Source organism: Tenrec ecaudatus, chromosome 10 (genome assembly GCF_050624435.1).
Source record: "Tenrec ecaudatus isolate mTenEca1 chromosome 10, mTenEca1.hap1, whole genome shotgun sequence".
Classification (NCBI taxonomy): Eukaryota; Metazoa; Chordata; class Mammalia; order Afrosoricida; family Tenrecidae; genus Tenrec; species Tenrec ecaudatus.
In genome coordinates this window covers 144,861,260-144,879,612 of record NC_134539.1, presented here as the reverse complement: position 1 = coordinate 144,879,612, position 18,353 = coordinate 144,861,260, and the positions used below count along the sequence as shown (strand labels likewise).

The following is an 18,353-nucleotide window of genomic DNA, read 5'->3' as shown; positions in this document are numbered from 1 at the left end:
AGGGAGCAGTAAAGTCCCTCTGGGGTGTGGGCCCGTAAAGGTGCCACAGGAGAAAGAGCAGCTGGCTGTCTACAGCCGGTCCCTGAGGGTGCTGTGCAGCCTCTCCCGGGACTCCCATCTGGGGAAATGCACCGAATGGACACTGGCAGGTGTGAAGCGCAGGAGCATCCAGGTGTGGGTCTCGCAGGGCCCACGAGAGAGAAGAGCAGGGAGCTGGATCCCGGAAGGAGGAGGCGCCCAGAGCCGCTGCCAGGGGAAGGGATGCATGTGTCCAGGTTCCCGCTGGGATCCTGCCAGCAGCAAAGACAATTAACTGAAGGCAGCGGGGCTTCGCGGAGGATGGTGTTATGGGGAAGGCCAGGGACAGTCAGTAAGCTTGAGTAGAGCGGAAGCTTAAAAAAATAATAAATCAAAGGATTGTGTGTGGCTAGAGCTGGTAGAAAGAGGGGCCCGACCGCTGGCTGTGGGGATTTGGACTTGGGTGAAATGGGGCCGTTCCTCAGACTCCAAGAGTAGTTAGTGCACGATGGGAAATATCAGAATTGAGTGGGGGGTTGGGAGGAGGGTCACAGCTGCAGGCACGCCTCGGCCACCCCCAATAAAGCAGGGGTCCCAAGTTCTCCCTAGAGGACCGCGGTCGGCCGCCTCCTTTCTCCTGCAGCTCCATTCAAAGTCCTGGTCTCCCCTGTCCCTGCCCGCGCGTCCCCAGGAGCTGCGGGCCCAGGGCCCCCTGGGCGGGGAGGGTGCACTGCTGCCTCGGGCTGGCCAGGAGGAGAGAGGCGTGGCCCCGGGGCCTGGAGGTGCCCGCGCCGTCTCCCAGAGGTGACCCACATCTGGGGCTTCCGGAAACCTGACCTGGCCCTCGTACTACCACTCAAGCGTATCCATTCATCGCCAGACAGAGGCACGGCGAGGTGCACGGAGGGACACGCCACGCGTCCGCGCGCGCGCACACGCAAACACACACACACACACACACACACACACTCTACACCCAGGGTCGGGGCCGGGAGGCCGGGGTCCTGGGTGGGGTAAGAGAGGGGGCTGGGCACGTGGCTTCGTTCCGTTCCCCCTGGGAAGCCCTCGGTCCCCTAGCATCCTTCGCTCCAATAATGTGAATGAAGCCGACAGAAGGGGAGAGCGCGCGCGCGCGCGCAGGGGAGCGGAGCGCAGAGCCGGCTGGGGAGCCGCGGAGAGGGGCGCGGGGCGCGGCCCTGGAGCGCGGCGGCGGCAGCGGCGCGGAGGGCGCGGGAGGAGGCGCGGGCGGGAGGGCGGGCCGAGAGGGAGGAGCCCCCGTCCTCCGCCGCCGCCGCCGCCGCCAGCCCGCCCGGCGGCCCGCGCAGCCCGCACTCGCCGCCCGCGCGCTCCGAGTTTGAGCCCCGGCGGGCCGGCGCGGGTCGGAGCGCGCAGCGCGGCGCCGCCCCCCGGCCCTTGCCCGGCCGGCGCGGCGCGCGGAGGAAGCGGCAGGCGGGCGCGGCGGGCGGGCCGGCGGGCGGCGGACTATGAGGCGCCCACCATGGTGCGATGCGACCGCGGGCTGCAGATGCTGCTGACCACGGCCGGAGCCTTCGCCGCCTTCTCGCTCATGGCCGTCGCCATCGGCACCGACTACTGGCTCTACTCCAGCGCGCACAACTGCAACGGCACCAACCTGACCATGGACGACGGGCCCCAGCCCCGCCGCGCCCGCGGAGACCTCACCCACTCGGGGCTGTGGCGGGTGTGCTGCATCGAAGGTACGACCGGCCCGGACCTCCAAGCACACGCGCGCGCACACACACGCACACACACACACACACACACACACACACACACGCACACACACACCGCCCGGGGCGAGGGCCGGGGAGGGTGGGCACGGCGCTGGCTCCGCGCGAGACACAAAGGAGCAGGTGCGGCGGGCGGATCTCCTCGCGGGCAGCTGTGCATCGGCTCGGGGTTCCTCCTGCCCAGTGGCCCCCAATATAGGGATCCCACAAACTCTCTGCTCGCACACGCACACCCCCTCGCAACAGACACAATGAAACACACTGAAACTCACGCTCGCGCGCGCGTAGCCGGAACCGGAGCGATCCCCAGGGGCAGCGCGGGCGCCCCTGGGGAGGTGGAGGCTGGCGAGGGGGTGGGAGGAGGATGCGGGGGGTTGTGTGTAGGGGGAGCGGACGGGCGAGAAGGGGAGGGGGAGGGGAAAGAGTTGCTTGGCAACCGGTGTCTGCGATTGCTATGGGAACTGGCCATCCTGGGCGGGGCCGGCCGGGGGCGGGGAGCCAGGCCACCCGCCGCTCGCTCCAGCCCCCAGGCCCGGGATGGGGATGGGGGTGGGGTGAGCCCAGGGTAGGGGTGGGGTAGGCCCCGAGTGGGTCCAAGGGAGCCGAGAGCCTGTCCCCTGCCCCCCGCCTCCTCTTCCACACGGTCACCGGGCCGCTTCCCCTGCGCTGTGGGGAGGGGGGAGGAAGGGTCGACACCGAGGGCCCCCACTTTGCCCAGGTGAAGGCAGCGAGCCCTCTGCTCTGGGCCCACGTCACGGAGGCTGCGGGAGACCTTGGCTGGGAACTGGGGTTGCGCAGCGAGCCCGAGCGGCCCGAGGGGCGTGGTCGTCCGTCGAGGTGGTGGGCACCTCGATCGCCTCCCTCCAGACGTGCGCTGAGCCCGAACAGCTGCGGCTGTGAGAGTGGACATGCTGTCAGCGTCTAGGCTAGGTGCTTCCGGGACGGCGCGGACCGGCCCCTCCCGGAATGGCCCTGCCGTCTCTCACGCCCAAAGGCGCCCGCTCGCCTGCGCGTCAGCCCAGCTGCGGAACTTGAACTAACAGGTGGTGGTGGCAGGGTTCGTCCACTGCGGCCCGGCCCGCTGCTTGTTCTTGCCTTTGAATGGAGCGGGGCAGGGGTGGGGAGTGGGGAGGGTGTGAAAACAGGAGGTGTGTGGGGGGGGGTGGTGGCCGAGCGTTCCTTGCATTTTTCAAAAATCCTCGGACCGACTTGCGCCCTCTTTGGAATCGCCCGCTGTGTTAACCCAGCCCCTTGGCGGTGAAGGAAGTTCTGTCGCACATCCCACCTTGGTTACTGCGGTGACAGCCCCTGCTGATCGTTCCGCGTGGCTGAGTCCTAGTGGAGGTGGGTAGGGAATCGGCCAAAGGCTAGCCCTCTGCTGGCTGCATCTGGATGCCTCTTAAAAAGGGAGGGCTTTGTAAAGTTCTGTGCGTCTGGTAGGGGCCGAACATGCTCTCACTCTGCCCCCTCTCCCCGTCTGGAATCACGCCCACCCCTGCCCCCAACAATCTCTGGCATAGGAAGTTCGCTTGCCCTTTGCAGTTTCGAGCTTAATGCCAGGGATCAGTGGAACCTTCAAGTCGCACAATCCAGTAGTTGGGGAGACACAGCCTCGCAAAGCCAGAGAGCACCTTCCTCCCTCCGCTTGAAAAAATATCTGTTCCTTTCTTTCTTCCTTTTTTTTCCCTTTGGTATGCAATTGCTCAGATTGTCAACACCAGCTCCTCTCACACTGCCAACGTGCCCACATCACTACCTGCCACGGCGCCTGCGGGTTCTGCCCCCGAAGGTACTGCCTTCAGGCCCTGCCACCACCCCAGGCACACCTGAACCGCAGGCCAGCCACATTCCCCCCCCCCCCAGAGTGGGCTAAGCATCCTGCTGGCAAGCCTGGCCTCCGCAGAGCAGCCCGGTGCCACCTTTATTAATTCCTCACCCTAATTAGGATTGATGCTGAACTTAGCATCTTGCCAGCTGCCTCCAGCCGTTCATCAAGAAAGCCCCGAGCTGATGTGGGCAGCTGGCTCCGCTGGCAGAGGGAGGGGGTGCAGTGGGGACAGCCATCTGGGGGACTTCACAGGAGGAACTGGGCTGCCTCTGTCATCCTCACAAGCTCTGGGGTTCTGCTGCCAAGTCAGACTACATCGGAGGCTCAGAACAGCCCCCTGGGACCCGGAGCTGGGAGGGCTCCTGGAAGGTGTCTTGGATTCTGGAAGGTGTCTGGGAGGGCTTCTGGAAGGTGGTTCCGCCACCTGGATGAGAACTGCCAACTTTAGAACTAAGAGCCCTTGCTGGAAGCCACAGCTCCAGCCCTGTGACACCGTCTGTCATGCTGCCACCTGGCCAGCAAGTGGCTAGGGCAGCATCCCCAGACAGCACATTAACCCCAGGCCACCTCCTGAGGACCTGACCTCCATAGTGGCCTCCGAGGGTAAAACACACTCTTTCCACCTGTTCTCTAGCAAAGCGCCTTCAAAGCAGTGCATACACACACTTTTTTTTTTTTAATTAAAAGGCCAAGGCTCCAAGCTGGAACAGAAGTGCTGCAGGCCTGGAGGCTGGGTTGCACTCAGAAGGCTCGCTGACAACTCGCTAAAAGCCCCTTCCGTTTCCTGGCTGTCCCCTCCCTCCCCCAGGGGAGTGGGAGCCCAACTCCTCTGTGTGCTCAAGGGGTCCCTGTAATGTCAGGGCTTTTCTGCCCCCTCCCCCAAACACACCCTGCAGAGGGCTCCCCCTGCTGCCCCCTCTTTTGTCCTTAGACATTCAGACAGCCTAAGCAGGATCTGTGGGGGGCTGCGTAGTTAGCCCACTGAAGCCTGCAGAGGAGGGAACTGAGGCCGAAAGTGGCGGAGGGGCCTTTCCCTGAGAGAGATCCAGTTAGGAGGTGACAGGTCAGGATTTTAACCTTTGTCTCACGACACAGATCTTTCCACCCAAACAGCCTGCCGGTTCCCCAACCGCATCCGGGTTGCCGTTAAAAATAGACCCGAGCACTGGACTACCCGGTGGCGCCAGCGCAGGGCATCAAGGCGGCGAAAAGGTGGCCGGTACCGCTGACACACACATTGCATAACACACCCTTTCTCTCCTCCTCTCTCTCTCCCTTTCCCACTGTCTCGCCTTCCCTGTTCCTGCCATCCAGTTCTGGGTTGGCCTGCCCCCACCATCTTCAGACCCATGGGCCCCACCACTCCAACATCCCGCCCAATTCACTCTCTTTTTATCTTTGATGGCACCCAGCACGAGGCTGGGGACAAAGAACAGGAGCCATACATCTTTGTGGATGCCATAGCCAAAGCGTTACTAGGGAGCATTGGTCCGACCTCAAATGCCTTTTGGAATTCAGGGTGTATCTGGCCTAAGCAAACCTCTGTGTGCTAAGGCACCGAAGACCCCTGAGAACCGGACGAGGAAGCACTGACCTGAGGGGACGTGGCTTATGCCAGAGCCACGCCCACCGATCCAGAGGGCTCTGACCCGGAGAATAAAATGTCCTGGCAGGGGTCAGCCTCCACCTCACCCTTCTCACATCCCCTCCCATACCATCTATGGATGAACCCCCACCCCACCCCCCTCCACACCAGCAGAAGTCTGCTAGAGCCCTACCCTGCCAGTCTCCACAGCAGGGGCCGCCTGCTACCCATGACATGCCTAGCTCTGGGCAGAAGGTACAGAGAAGGCCCCCAGAAACTGAGGACCCGAGGGTGCTTTTCCCTCCCAGCAGGGCCCTGGTGGTGAGTCAAACGCAATGGCATACAGAGAGATACCCCTGCAACTCCAGCTGCCCAGGGGTGAGGAGCAGGGCCCCTCCCCCAACACCTGGAGCCCTTTCCTTACAGATCAGCTGGCAGTGAATGTTTTGGTGTATGTGTCAACAGGAACCCTGGGTGGCTAGTGGGTTATATACATTGGGCTGCTAACCACAAGGTCATCAGTTCTAATCCACCAACTAATTCTCAGGAGAAAGACCCACAGGGGCAGTTCTACCCAGCCCTGTAGGGTGTCTTTGAGTCAGCTTCCACTTGAAGGCAGAGAGTGAGTTTTACCTTCTGGAGGGCTGGGTCAGCTGTGCAATCCAGCAGCCACTCCTTGGGCGGGCAGACCTGATGAGCTGCTCCTGGGAAGGTGACCAAGTCACATGGGGTCCCTATGGGAGAAGGGACTTGGGGGTTTCCTTCAGGAGAAAGTCCCTTACTGAGAATGCAGGACATCCTTTAGCCAGGAGGCTTGGAGGGGGGATGGGGTGTGCAGGGGAGACCACCCATTCCACCTCCGCTACTAAGGAGTTGTGAGTGATCAGCCTAAGCCCCTGCCCTGCTTCACACACGGTCCTGGGGTCCCCGCCCTGCAGGCTGGCAGTCCTGAGCAGCACTTAGGCAAATAGTGGTGCTGGGAGCCTCTGCGGGCGGGCGGGCAGGGTGCTCAAACCCAAACCCAACTCTGCCATCCAGACCCATCTCACTCATGGTGACCTTAGAGGACAGGGTAGAACCACCCCTGTGGCTCTCTGCCCGCCATGGACAGTGCAGAGGGGACTGTACACTTGACCACGCTGAGCCGAGCCTCCCCCTCCTCCTCCTACTTTCTGAGAGACTGACGGGACAGGGAGTGCTATGTTGGGGTGCTGGAGACAGCCCTCTGTCTGGTTTTCCTCTCCTCAAATTTCAGGGGAGTCCCTAGGTGGTGCACATGGTGAGTGTGCTGGGCTGCTACCCACCTTCAAGGAGTGCAGTTCAAATCCACCCAGGAGCACCTTGGAAGAAAGGCTTGGCAAACCTCCTCTTACAAAATAAGGCATGGAAAACCCTGTAGAGCACAGGTTTGCTCTGACACCCAGGGGACACGACTCTGAATTGACTTGACAGTAACTGGTAACTAGCTACATCAACACCTCTCTGCCACACCCACCCACCCACCCAGATTTCTGACCATACGTTAAGCCAACCTCCTCCATAAAGCCATCCCCACACTCCTTCCTTGGGGTCCTCAAGTGCTCATGTTCTCCTGCCCCAGGAGATTGACTTCCAGCACCCATCCTGCATGGTAAACCCCACTCTCCCGGCACCCTTCCTGCTGTGTACAACCTCCCCGACTTTCAAGGTGTACAGACTAGATGCAGGTCACTCCTAGTGAAAACATGTGAAACAGTTCACTCTAGAGTAGTAAGTAAGCACTAATTAGCCCATGCTTACCTGGTTCCCGGGGTCCTTCTTGGTCACGGATGGATGAACATTTGAATAGAGGTTTGTTGATTGTGTAGGAAGAGAGACAGATGGCAGGCAGGCCTCCAAGTGGAATCTTTGATGTGGTTAAAAACTGGGGAGCAGAGAGGGTGTTAGCACAAGTAATCCAGTGCTTACCTTGCTTATGGGGTGCTCCAACACTGACGAGCACTGAAATCAGGAACCTGAGATGGTGTACAAGCTCTGCCACGTGTGAGCTGTGTGTCTTCAGACAAGTTGCCTAACTTCTCTGAGCTCCAATGCCTTCATTGTGAAATGGGAGCATTGTAGACTCACTCTTCTGGGATTGGTGTGAAGGTTTCAGGAGAAAACACACAGCATATCCCTCACCATGCCCGGCCCCCTGCAGATGTTCAGAGAGTGCCATTTCCAAAGAGAACATGTGAAGTGTCCCCGGCAGTTATGCGACCCTATGTGGCAGTGGGTCAAAGAAGCCGGGCCCCCCTTGGGTGGGGTGGGTGGGAGGTTCTGGTTCTCTTTCCACCGCCTCCACAATCGCTGTCACTTCGGTGAGCCGTGAAATTGGGGCCGGGAGGGCTCTCAGTGAGGAGCTGCACTCAGCTGCAGCACCAAGGCAGTGTCAGGGCCCTGCTGGCAGCTGCGCCCCTTATCCCGTTTTCTGGTTCAGTGGCTTGGTTGCATGTCCAGCCTGCCCACCCTGGCCCGGCGGGGTGGGGGTGGGGGGGCAGAGAGCAGCCAGGGAGGAGCATGACAGCGCTGGGGGTGGATGTGGGGACTGAGTGGCGTGGTTATTGATACCTGACTCACAGAACCAAAGTGTCTTGGGTACTTCGCTGATGCCAGAGGCACAGAGAGGCATCCTAGCATACCAAATTTGCCCGTCCAGTGCCCACTGAGCCCCTGCTGGTTGCCATCGTCTGTGTCAGGTGCTCGGACGACAGCTGTGAATTTTTAGAGCTGCGCGTAGGGCTTGTGCAAAGATGGGGAGGGTCTGGGGTGCAGAAGTCCCCCAAAAGGGAGTGAGAGCCTGTGAACTGGTCCCAATGCTACCGCTGGCCATCGGGACAATCTTCTGCTTCTTCCCTAACCTGGAGCCCCACCTGGCTGTCAGATTGGCTAATGATGCCTATTCTGTCTTCCATCCTCCCTGCCGCCACTCACCCACACGTCCTCCCTCCACCTCCTATTGCCATCATCGTCCTCTGTCCATCCACTCACCCACCCCACCTACCCTCCCTCTACCTCCCTTCCACTTCTATCAGTACCCTCCTCCCTCCATCCTCCATCTCTGCCCTTCCATCCTCCATCCACCCTCCTTCCTCCACCCTCCATCCTCATCTCCTTCCTCCCTCATCCAGCCCCCTCCCGCCCGCCCACCCTTCTTCTTTCCTGCCTCAGTTCATCTTCAATTCCTCCATACTTCCCACCCACCTCCCCTCTATCCTTCATCTCCCTACCATTTCCACCACCCATTCCCCCTCCATCTGCCTTCCCTCTCTGCCTCAATCCTCCCTCCGTCCTCCCTCCATCTGTCCTCCATCCTCCTTCATCTCCACCATCCACCTTCCCTCCATTTATCCTTCCCCATTGTGTCTGTCTCGCTTCTCCTTGCTCCCTCCTCCATCTTTCTTCCATCCATCCTCCATCCTTCCCACTCATCCTCCCTCCATCCCTCTCTTCCTTCATCTCCTGTTCATCTTCCATCTCTCCTCCATCCATTTGTCTTCCAGCCTTCCTTTCTTCATCTCTCTAGTTATCCTCCCTCCTGCCTTCATCTTTCCCACCTCCCTCTCCACCCTCCCTCCACCCATATTCCCTTCATTCCTGCATCCCTCTACCCTCTCTCCCTCTCCCCATCCCGCGTCTCTTTACCCTGCTGCGCCCCCCATGGGCATTGCCTCGCCCGCCTTCCATGAAGCATCCAAAGAGACATCTCAGGGCAGTGCTCCCACCGCGGCCCCACACAAGGGCCAACTTGGACTTCCTGGAAACACCGGTGACTTTCCCGTTGCGGTTTTGCTTCAAAGCCTTGCTTTCGCTCTGACACCTTGGCAGGAACAGCATGTGTCGGTGGCTTCTCCCGTTGGAAGTGTTGTTGCTGGCTAGTCTGACCTGGTTTCCAGAGAACCGCTCCGGTCCCCTTTCCCACCCACTGGGTCATTAGTTCAGCCACCCAGCAAACGCCAAGAGCGTGTCTCGTGCCAAGCACACTGGAGGATGCTGGGGCGACAGGGTGAGCTCGGGGAGACAATCCCTCTGCGCTCCTGCCACCTCTCCCCTGTCCCATCCCTGCCCTGCTCTCAACAGACCTGGCAGGGCTACTGCTGCAGCCCTCTCTACGCCTCTGTCCCCCCACCCAGATGCCTTTAGTCACATCATCCTGGCACGACGACTGCCCTCCGGCCCCTGGGCTAGCCAGAACGATCTTTCCAAAATGCCCATCTCCCCAGCTGGAAACTCTTCCACAGGACCACATCCTGCTTGTGATAACAGCGGGTCCTTGCCCGGGTCCAGGAAGCCCTATGTGCGCTTCGCTGACCGCAAGGGAGTCAGTGTCATTGCTCGTGAAATACAGGTTTGGGTCAAAATGATCTGCATTGGCCTCCTGGCTGTATCCAGGATTGGCTATCGGACTTCAGGCCAGTTCCTCGCCCTCTGAGTCTCAGGGGTGCCCAGGTGGTCTGACGCCTGTGGTCAGAGAAGCCCGCCCAGGTCACAAAGGGCCTTCCTTTCACGCCGAGCTCCGGAAACCTTGCTCCTGAAGGCAGTGGGCAGGGTTTTTCGTTGAGACCCCTCCCTATAGGACAGGTGGGTTAGTGCCAGGAGACCCACCCCCAGGGCACCCGGAGGTTGGTGCAGCCATCCTGGGGTGAAGTGACAGGGTCTGAACGGAGGCAGTAGCCTGGGGGGAACCGTAGCTGTTGGATGTCCAAGAAGGACAGATGGATCCAAAGGTTCTCGCAGGCCTCGTGGACTGGCTGGGTGCAGTGGGGGTGACTCGGGAGGTGCCAGGCAGTGCTCAGCCTGGGGGTACTCCAAGGCACAGCACATGAGAGGAGGTCCCAGAGTGGGTGAGGAGATTCTGACTTCCGGCCAGCGGTCCATGCAGAGTGGGAGGCCCCTGGAGGCACGTCCCACCTGGGCAGGGAAGCTTCCCCCTGGTGATACGCCGACAGGCTGTCAATGTTTAACCCCAGAGGCCTGAGTGTTTCCCCACAGGATGTGTGGCACCGTGGCAGCCGTGTTTTCTGAAACAAAATAGACCGAAGAGCGGGGTGACAGGTTTGGAAGTGATCCTGGATGGGGGAGGGGGTGGTGCCAGAGCTTCCCCTACTGGGGTGCTCTCTCACAGGTTGGCATCTCTGGGGTCTTTGGAGGGGAAGGGAATCCAGAACATTGAAAATCAGGCCTGACAATGAGAAAACTCCAGGCCCTGTGACAAGATATGGCAGAGGGCGCTGGGACTGCAGGGAAGGTGGAGGGTCTTGATGGCGTCGAGCTTGCTATCTGGGTTGAGAAGTAGAGGTGGGTGCTGACTTCCCCTCTTTTGTGCTTTTTCCAAAGGGTGGCCACAAAGACAGCACCCACAGAGCCAGGCTAAGCCTCGGCGAGCAGCCTCGCCTGACACTTGTCACTGAGCATTTGGGGGACACCTCTTTGAAGGCATGATGTTGTGGGTTATAGGAAGCCCCCAGGAACTCGCTGTGCGGTTGTGGGGACCCCAGTCACAGGAAAGATTAGTGGCATACAGGCGGCACAGGGTGTGGGCGAGAGCAAGCCCTGGGTGCCAGGCGATCCTTCTGGGTCTCGCACTGTCCTGCCTCAGAGGGTTGTTGGGAGGATGAAATGGAAGTTCAGGCAACGCCCCAGGTCCAGAGACTTCACAACAGGCTGGACATGAACAGCAGGGCTTACCCCTGCCGAGCCTGCTGCTGTCGTGGGTACTAGTGGTGAGCTGCAAGGTCAGCAGTAGGACGCCACCCACAGCTCCTTGGGAATGGCGGGGCTCTCCAGTCGGGTCAAGAGTGACAGTCTCGGACACTCAACGGGGCAGCTCTGTCCTGCCCTATTGGGTCGCTTGAGTTTGCTTTTTCGGTTACCGCTGGCACCTTCCCGTGTGGTGCAACCAATTAAGGTGTCCAGCTACTTACTGACCGGCTCGAGGCACCTCCAGACACAGTCCCGGAGATCCACTCGCGGGAGAAACCAAATACACACTCACAAAACGTCCCACCCGACTGACCACGCGTGAGTGCTCTGATACGCAGGGGCCGCCAGGAGTCCCAGCAGCACCTGGCCTGGTTTCCTGAGGATGGATGTCGGTTGATGACTTGGAGAAGTTGGGGGACAGGGTGGTTAAGATGGCGGAGGAGGGCCCAGGTCCTGCAGTCAGGCAGGATTTGAACCCAGGCCCTTGCTGGCCCTAGGCTAGGGCCTTCTGGGCATCTCAGCACGCTTCTCTGAAACGTGGGTGTCTTCGCCACGATGGGACCTGTGGGGGCTTAGGCTTGGGGCTGCGATGGAAAAAGTCACAGGTGTGGGGGTTATTCTCACTGGCTTACCCCGAAAACCCAGAGTGTGGTGCGGAATGCGATGGGGGACGGGGGACCCCAGAGTGAGGAGCAGATCTCCGGAGGAGGGATCTTTGAAAAGCTGCCCACTTTACCCTTACCTCCCAGACCAAACCACGGGCTTGGCAAGGCACACAGAGCCCCCAAAGACTCGCTGAGGACATCTCGGGACACCCAGGCTCCTGTCCAGGGCCCGGCCAGCCAGGCCAGGGCCTAGTCACCAGCTCACGGTGGACAGGCGGCGGCGGTGGAGGCCACCCTGTGCCCACTCTGAAAATCTGCGATAACAAGCGTGCATTGATGGCCCCGCTCCCCAGGGAAGCGCACTGTCCCACGCATCTGAGCCGAGCCCAGCCGCTTCGTCGCTTCAGCAGTTTGGCATGTCACACAAAGGAGCTCAGATTTCTCCTGATGTCCAACTCTTCTTGCATGGACAATGGCTTTTGTTGTCTCACTGCCCACGGATTCCTTGCGTGTGAGACATGGCCAGATGCCTGGGGAGAGGACCCCGTTTACTTGATGGCCCAAGGCACCCCCTGCCTCTGCCTTGACCAGGCCTGTGGTCTGCAGCCTTGAGCATCTGCCTCTGCCTCTCCCCCACCCCCCCATCACCACCCCAGGCCTGGGCCCAGCCACACCCCCACCCTGTCGCGCTCCTTCCCAGGTGGTGGCAGCTTTTAAATGTGTCCCACAGCCCCTGTTTGGGCAGCTGCCACTCCCAACGTCCCCTCGACTCCCACCCAGGGCCACCTGGCCAGGTGAAATGAACCTCTGTTCCAAGCACCCCCTAAAACCACCTCCACCTTCTCTGCCCCGCCTCCCCCCTCCCCGCTCCCACCTTCCCTCTTATTTGTACTCCTTTGTTTCCTTCCCCTTTTATTTTTAAACCACCCCAGCTCGCCCCTGCTTCCTGCTCAAGTCTTTGAAAAGTTCTTGAGGCATTTGCTGGGATAGAAAAAGGTACAATTTAAACGCGTGACTGTTGGGAGCATTATTAAACATGCGTAGAATCCATTCAACAGCAAACGGAGCGCACCAGAGCCTCACAGCTGAGGAACCTCAAGAGATCACCTGCTTGACAACGGTGGGCGCAGGTCAGGTTCCAGACCACACTCACTGACATCCAGTTCACGCCCACTCGCGGTGGCCCTGTGGGACAGGGCAGAACGGCCCCTGTGGGCTTCTGCGGCTGTGAGTCTTCACAGGAGTAGAAAGCCTCATCTTTCTCCCGCAGAGCGGCTGGTGGTTTTGAACTGCAGACCTTGTAGCTAGCCGCCCAGTGAGTAACCTGATAGACCACCAAGGCTTTCCACGTCAGATTAGGCCAGAGGAAAAGTTTTGGAAGGAAGTGCACTTGAACCTGAAAATAGTGGTCCTGGGAGCTGGTTGGAGCCCCTCCTGGTAGCCTAGTGATTACGCATGGGGCTATTACCTGCAAGGTCGACAATTAGCAACCGCTAGGCAGCTCTTTGGGAGAAAGACGGGGCTTTCCAATCCTGTAAACAGTGACAGTCTTGGAAGCCCATGGGGGCAGTTCCACCTGGTCCTAGAGGGTCCCTGTGGGTCAGCATCCACTCAAGACTGAGTTTTGAGGACTGGTTTTTAGTTTTTCTTGGTTTGGACTTTTGCTGGGGTTTTTTTGCACCCAGAACTAGCTGGGGAGATCTCAGCAGACGAGTGTGTCCAGAGATGCTCCCCACAAGTTTTTGCCAAGGTCACAGGGCGTTCTTGGAGGTGCTTGGACAACAGAGAAGTGGGCAGAGGGGCTATTGAGGAAGAGTGTTACTGGGCAGGACGACTGAGCTGGAGGGACGAGAGAGGAAGAGGCAGCTGTGGAAACCCAGGAGCCGCCACTGCACCCACGAGGCCTTCTGCTCTGGGTCGGGATCCCCCCTGCCAATCTCGGGGGCCCCTCTTTGCCACTATCCTCAGGGCGCTCTCTTCAGCACCATGGCCTGTGGCACTCAATCGGTGTCCTGGCCTGCAGCCTGGTGGCTAGTGGCTTTCCTCCCTCCTTAGGCAATGCCAAGGGATGCTTGCTCCCAGCTTTGCCCCTGTCGACAATAGCTCACAGTGGCTTCTCGCCATTGTCTTTTTCATTGTGCCTGATATCCTAGCGACCCAGGGCCAAGAACCTCCCCGAGGGTCTGTGTCTGAGTAGGCTGCACCACACAGCTAACAACCGTCACCTCTGGTAGGTTCGGTACTTCCTTGGACTGGTTGCTTTTAGGACCTGTCGTTTGAAAATCAAGTTTTCCATTGTGTTACAGGGAAGACAGTCACTGTGATCCAGTTACCCCCCCCCACAGCAACCCTGTAGGACCAACTAGACCTGCTCCGTCGGGTTCCAAAGACTGTGGCTCTTTATAGAAGCAGACGGCCTCCTCTTTCTCCCACAGAGCTGCTGCTTGGGGGCTCGAACCACCAACCTTGTGGTTAACCACCTGATGCTTAACCTACTGTGCTACCAAAGTTTCTTTTGGGAACATCAATAAACCTGGCAATTGAATTTTAAAAAAAAAAGGCATCGGGTCCCTGAACGGTTAACTCTGTCAGTAGATCACGCCTAGGATGAGGGCTGGACCTTATCTGGTTTCCAAACTGTTCGGCAATCCTGGTTTGTATTGTTTTCTCCGGTTTTGTGTATTCACAGTAAAACAGTGGTTTTCAACCTTCCTGATTCCGCGGCCCTTTCATACAGTTCCTCATGTGGTGGTGCCCCCCCAACCATGACATTATTTTCGTTGCTACTTCATAACTGTCATTTTGCTACTGTGATGAATCAGGCATCCTGTGAACGGGTTGTTTTATTCCCCCAAAGGGGTCGCGACCCACATGTTGAGAACCCCTGCAGTAGAGTGTCTCGGAGGTCTTTTGTCAATGGAGGTCACCTCTTGAAGCTGTGTTTTTCTGCTTTTCCGGTTTTCGGTCTATGAAACCCAGGATTGATGAACCTATAGAGACAGCAGGCAGAATAAGGGGCTCGTGGGGGGTGGGGGGCGGTAAACGGGAGAGGATGCCAAGGCGTCCATGTAGACAACGAATGCTTGGAAAGTGTGGCAGCAATGGTTCGTTCTACTTTCCGTGATTGAAGTTTGGAATGCGGTATGTATGAAATGCCAACAGATTAAAAGAGAGGGGAAAAAGAGCCGCAGGTCCCAGCCCCAGCCCCGAGGCAGCTGAGTGGATGTGCGACGTCATTCAGAACGGAGGTGGGCGTTGCTTTGTTCAAACCCGCTTCAGGCACCACGCCCAGCCACCTCTCGCTGCCTTTGGTTCCCGGTCTGCCTGGCCTTGTAGCCGCCTGATTCCTGGCCGGAAGCCTGTCTTTATTCCTTGTCAGCACGCTCTACTCACTGGCTCCACGTTCCTCGAAGTCCATGTCCTGCAATCCAAGTGGCCACAACAGGAAGTGAAGAGAAAATAAAGCCGGTTACAGACCCTTGCACACTTTTATCACGTATGGAAAGCTAGCTGCTCAGCATTCACGCGGCGTCTTAAATGGCTCTGGGGTCATTTTGCCGCCTGAGTCAGACTTCACATAGGAATCCAATGGGTCTGGACAGAAGCTGCTCCCCTCCCCAGCCCTTCCCCTGGAGATCTCCCTTTGGCAAGTATTGGGGGTTTTCTTAATAGTTTTATTGGCATAGCATTTACATGTCATATAATTCAATAGAGTTCAATGCATTAAAAAGAGTTGTCGATCATCAACACAATCAACTTTAGAACATCATCTTCTTTCATTGTTAGCTCCCCAGTTCCACCCCTACCTCCCTGCCGCACCCCCAAGAAACCATTCGTCCAGAGTGCTGGTAAATGGATTCGTGCAGAAAAAAATGTAACACCTGATCACGTGACTTCCCTTTGGACCCATTTTAAATTTGTTCTAGTTTTTCATTTTTCTGCTTTCTTTCTGAGTGAGGGTTTTCTCTGTTTCCTCTGGCAAGTTTTGACATGCCTTGTTACACCCAATATCCCGCCCGACTTGAAGCAAAGGCTTCTTCAGTCTCGGAATTTTTCCACTGCCAATTCCATTTGTGTAAGTTCATTCGAGATGTCTTCGCAGGTTGGATACTGGAGGAAAGGCAGTTTCCACAATGTGGTGGTGATTGTGGAGGTGGCGGAGGTAGAGGAGGTGATGGAGGTGGTGGTAGTGGTTGGGGAAGTGGTGGTGGTGGCAGAGGTAGAGGTGGTGGTGGTGATGATTGTGGTGGAGGAGGAGGAGGTAGTGCTAGAGGTGGAGGTGGTGGAGAAGGTGATGGTGGTGGAAGGGTGGCCATTGAGTTGGTCCCTGATTTCTAGCTACCCCAAATATAAAAGAAGGACCTGTGTGCAGCCCCACTGTCCGTTGGCATCTGGTTCCTTGTAAAGCTGGCACTGGCGTCAGGAGGAGTCCGCCAGGCCCTCCTTCCTAGCCGTCTTGGTCGGGAAGCTGCACTGAAACCTGTCCAGCATCCCAGGGCACATGCACCATCACTGACGGGGGGTGGGGGAGGGCTGCTCCTGAGGTGTGCTCCAGGGAATCAAACCTGGGTCTCCTGTGTGAAAAGCTAGGATCCTACCACGGAGCCACCACCGCCCCCCCCTATGACCTGTACCACCACTCAGAAGGATGCCCTGCCCTCCGTATCAGTGGCCCCTCAAGTGGTGACGTCGAGTGGTCGGTGCCCAGTGGTGGTCTTGGTTCAGAGAAACATCGGGCGAGTGTGTGTGGGCGCAGGCCATGTGGGCCCCGAGTTCAGCATTCACCCGCTGAGCTCTCCAGTGGTGGGATCAGAAAGTTCCGTAATTCCTGTCAGAAGCTCAGTCCCTCCAAGGATACTGTGCGCCTTTCTTCTCCTTCCGTCTCTCCTGGAGTCGGAAACAAAGCCCTGGCAGCCCTTGGAAGCCCTTCAGGTTCTCAGAAGCAATCTCTCTGGCCTCCTTCCATCTCCCCACCTCCGGGGGAAATGGAAGGAGATTGGCCCATCTCGGTTGGTTTCTTTCTCTTTTCTTCAACTGGGTGGCTGTCTCTAGACTCTCTATGGCTTGACGTCCATGGATCTGGGTCGTGGCTGCCAGTGCAAGGCTCCGTGGGGAGGGCCAGGATCCAGGGGCCCACGGAGACCTGCAGTGCTCATTAGAGGTGAACTGTTGAGTCGTGGGAGAGTGGGGTCCGTGCCGGCCAGCCCGCTCAGCTGTGTCGGCCCCTTGCTTCTCCCCACCACTAGCTGCTTGCTCATCTGACGTGTCCTGCTCACTTCTGTTTAGGATTTCAAACTCTTTATTTTTTTTTTTTTAATGAAGAGCAAATGGAAAGAAAGGATAAATACCGTATATACTCGTGTATAAGCTGAGATTTTCAGCCTTGGCTGATATTCGGGTGGCTTATACTCGAGTATATACGGTACTTAAAATAGGAGCAAATCTCCATGGAGCCCTCCCTGTGGACCAGGTTTTCCAAGTACTATCTCAAGCATTTCCCGTCAGTCCCTGCGCGACAGCCCAAGGGCCCCTCACCTGTGAGCTCATCCATCCTGTCTACATCGTCCTTGCTGTTGTTATTGCCCTCTAATTGGTTCCCGGCCGCTTTTTATGCTCACAGCCAGATCATTCAATTAACGCATATATAGTTGATTCTACAAGGAACCCTGGTGGCATAGTAGTTATGTGTGGGGCTGCCTCCCACAAGGTTGGCAGTTCAAAACTGCCAGCTGCTCTTCAGGAGAGAGATGAGGCTCTCTACTCCCCCGTAAAAAGTCACAGTGTTGGAAATGTGCAGAGGCGGTTCTGCCCTGCCCCGTAGGGTCAGTGTGAGTCAGAATGGATTCTGGGGCGGTGAGTTTGGTGTTTAAGTTTTGGGTGTTGGAAGCGCTGACTACTCGCCACCAAGGTTGGTGGTTGAAGCCAGCCCGCGCTGCTCCATGGGAGAGAGACACCTGGCTGTCCTGTGGAGATGTATGGTCTCAGCACACCGGGTATCAATGTGGTGGCAGTGAGTGGAGGTTTTCTTGAGTGAACTGTATGAGCACAAAAGGCTCAGGGCTCAGCTTCCAGCCAAAAGGTGATCGTTTGAGTCCAGCCTGGGTGCCGCAGAAGAAAGGCCTGCCGATATCCCGAAACACTGGTTCACAAAAACCTGGTGGCACACGGCCCTACTCTGACAGAGGCAGAGTTCCCGGGAGCTGGGATGGGCTCGATGGTCACTTTTTAAAAAACATAATGTACAGGAAAAGCGGGCACTTCCCTGGGCCTGGCTGCCTGCCCTACGCAGCCTTCCCCATCAAGTGAGTGGTCCTCAGCAGTCCACTGAGCTCAGCAAGGTCACGTAACCCCCCGTTGTACAGATGGGACGACCAAGGGGCAGGGAGTTGAGGCCCCAGAGCTGACACAGAAGCGGTCTTGCAAACACAGGCGATCTGCCAGTAGCTTCCGTCCTGGTCAGGGCGGCATCCCGGCGCCCCATTGAGAACCGCAGTGGCTGCTGTTGTTTCAAACCCTTTTTAAGCCATCTATCCCGTCCTGCATGCCTTCCCACGCGGGAAGCAGAGGCGGGGGAGGACCAGCCAGCCTGGGCATTGCCAGCACTTGCTGGTTTACCCTCCCCCGCACTCGCACTGACACCTTCACGCGCTTGTCAGCTGCCATGCAGTCGGTTCCTGTGCGTGGTGACTCCCCACACGAGGAAGGGAGCCACCCACTCTCCATGGTGTCCTGGAAATCTCCCAACTGCCCATGCTGACCCAGGGAGTCCAAAAGTGCCTGCTACTGATGCTGGAGGAGGGGGCCCACTCCCCAGGTGCATCTGAGCGGTGGCCAGGTGTGTCTGG

General features: G+C 58.2%; 1 protein-coding gene across 1 annotated transcript in view; it reads left to right on the top strand.

The window, feature by feature from the left end:
* The first annotated feature begins 1,516 nt into the window (after positions 1-1,516).
* CACNG4 (calcium voltage-gated channel auxiliary subunit gamma 4) overlaps positions 1,517-18,353 on the top strand; it is a 61,110-nt gene continuing 44,273 nt past the window's right edge. Inside the window, exon 1 of the mRNA XM_075559427.1 lies at positions 1,517-1,736. Within this exon, the coding sequence (XP_075415542.1) occupies positions 1,517-1,736 (220 nt within the window). The remainder of the gene's footprint in view (positions 1,737-18,353) is intronic.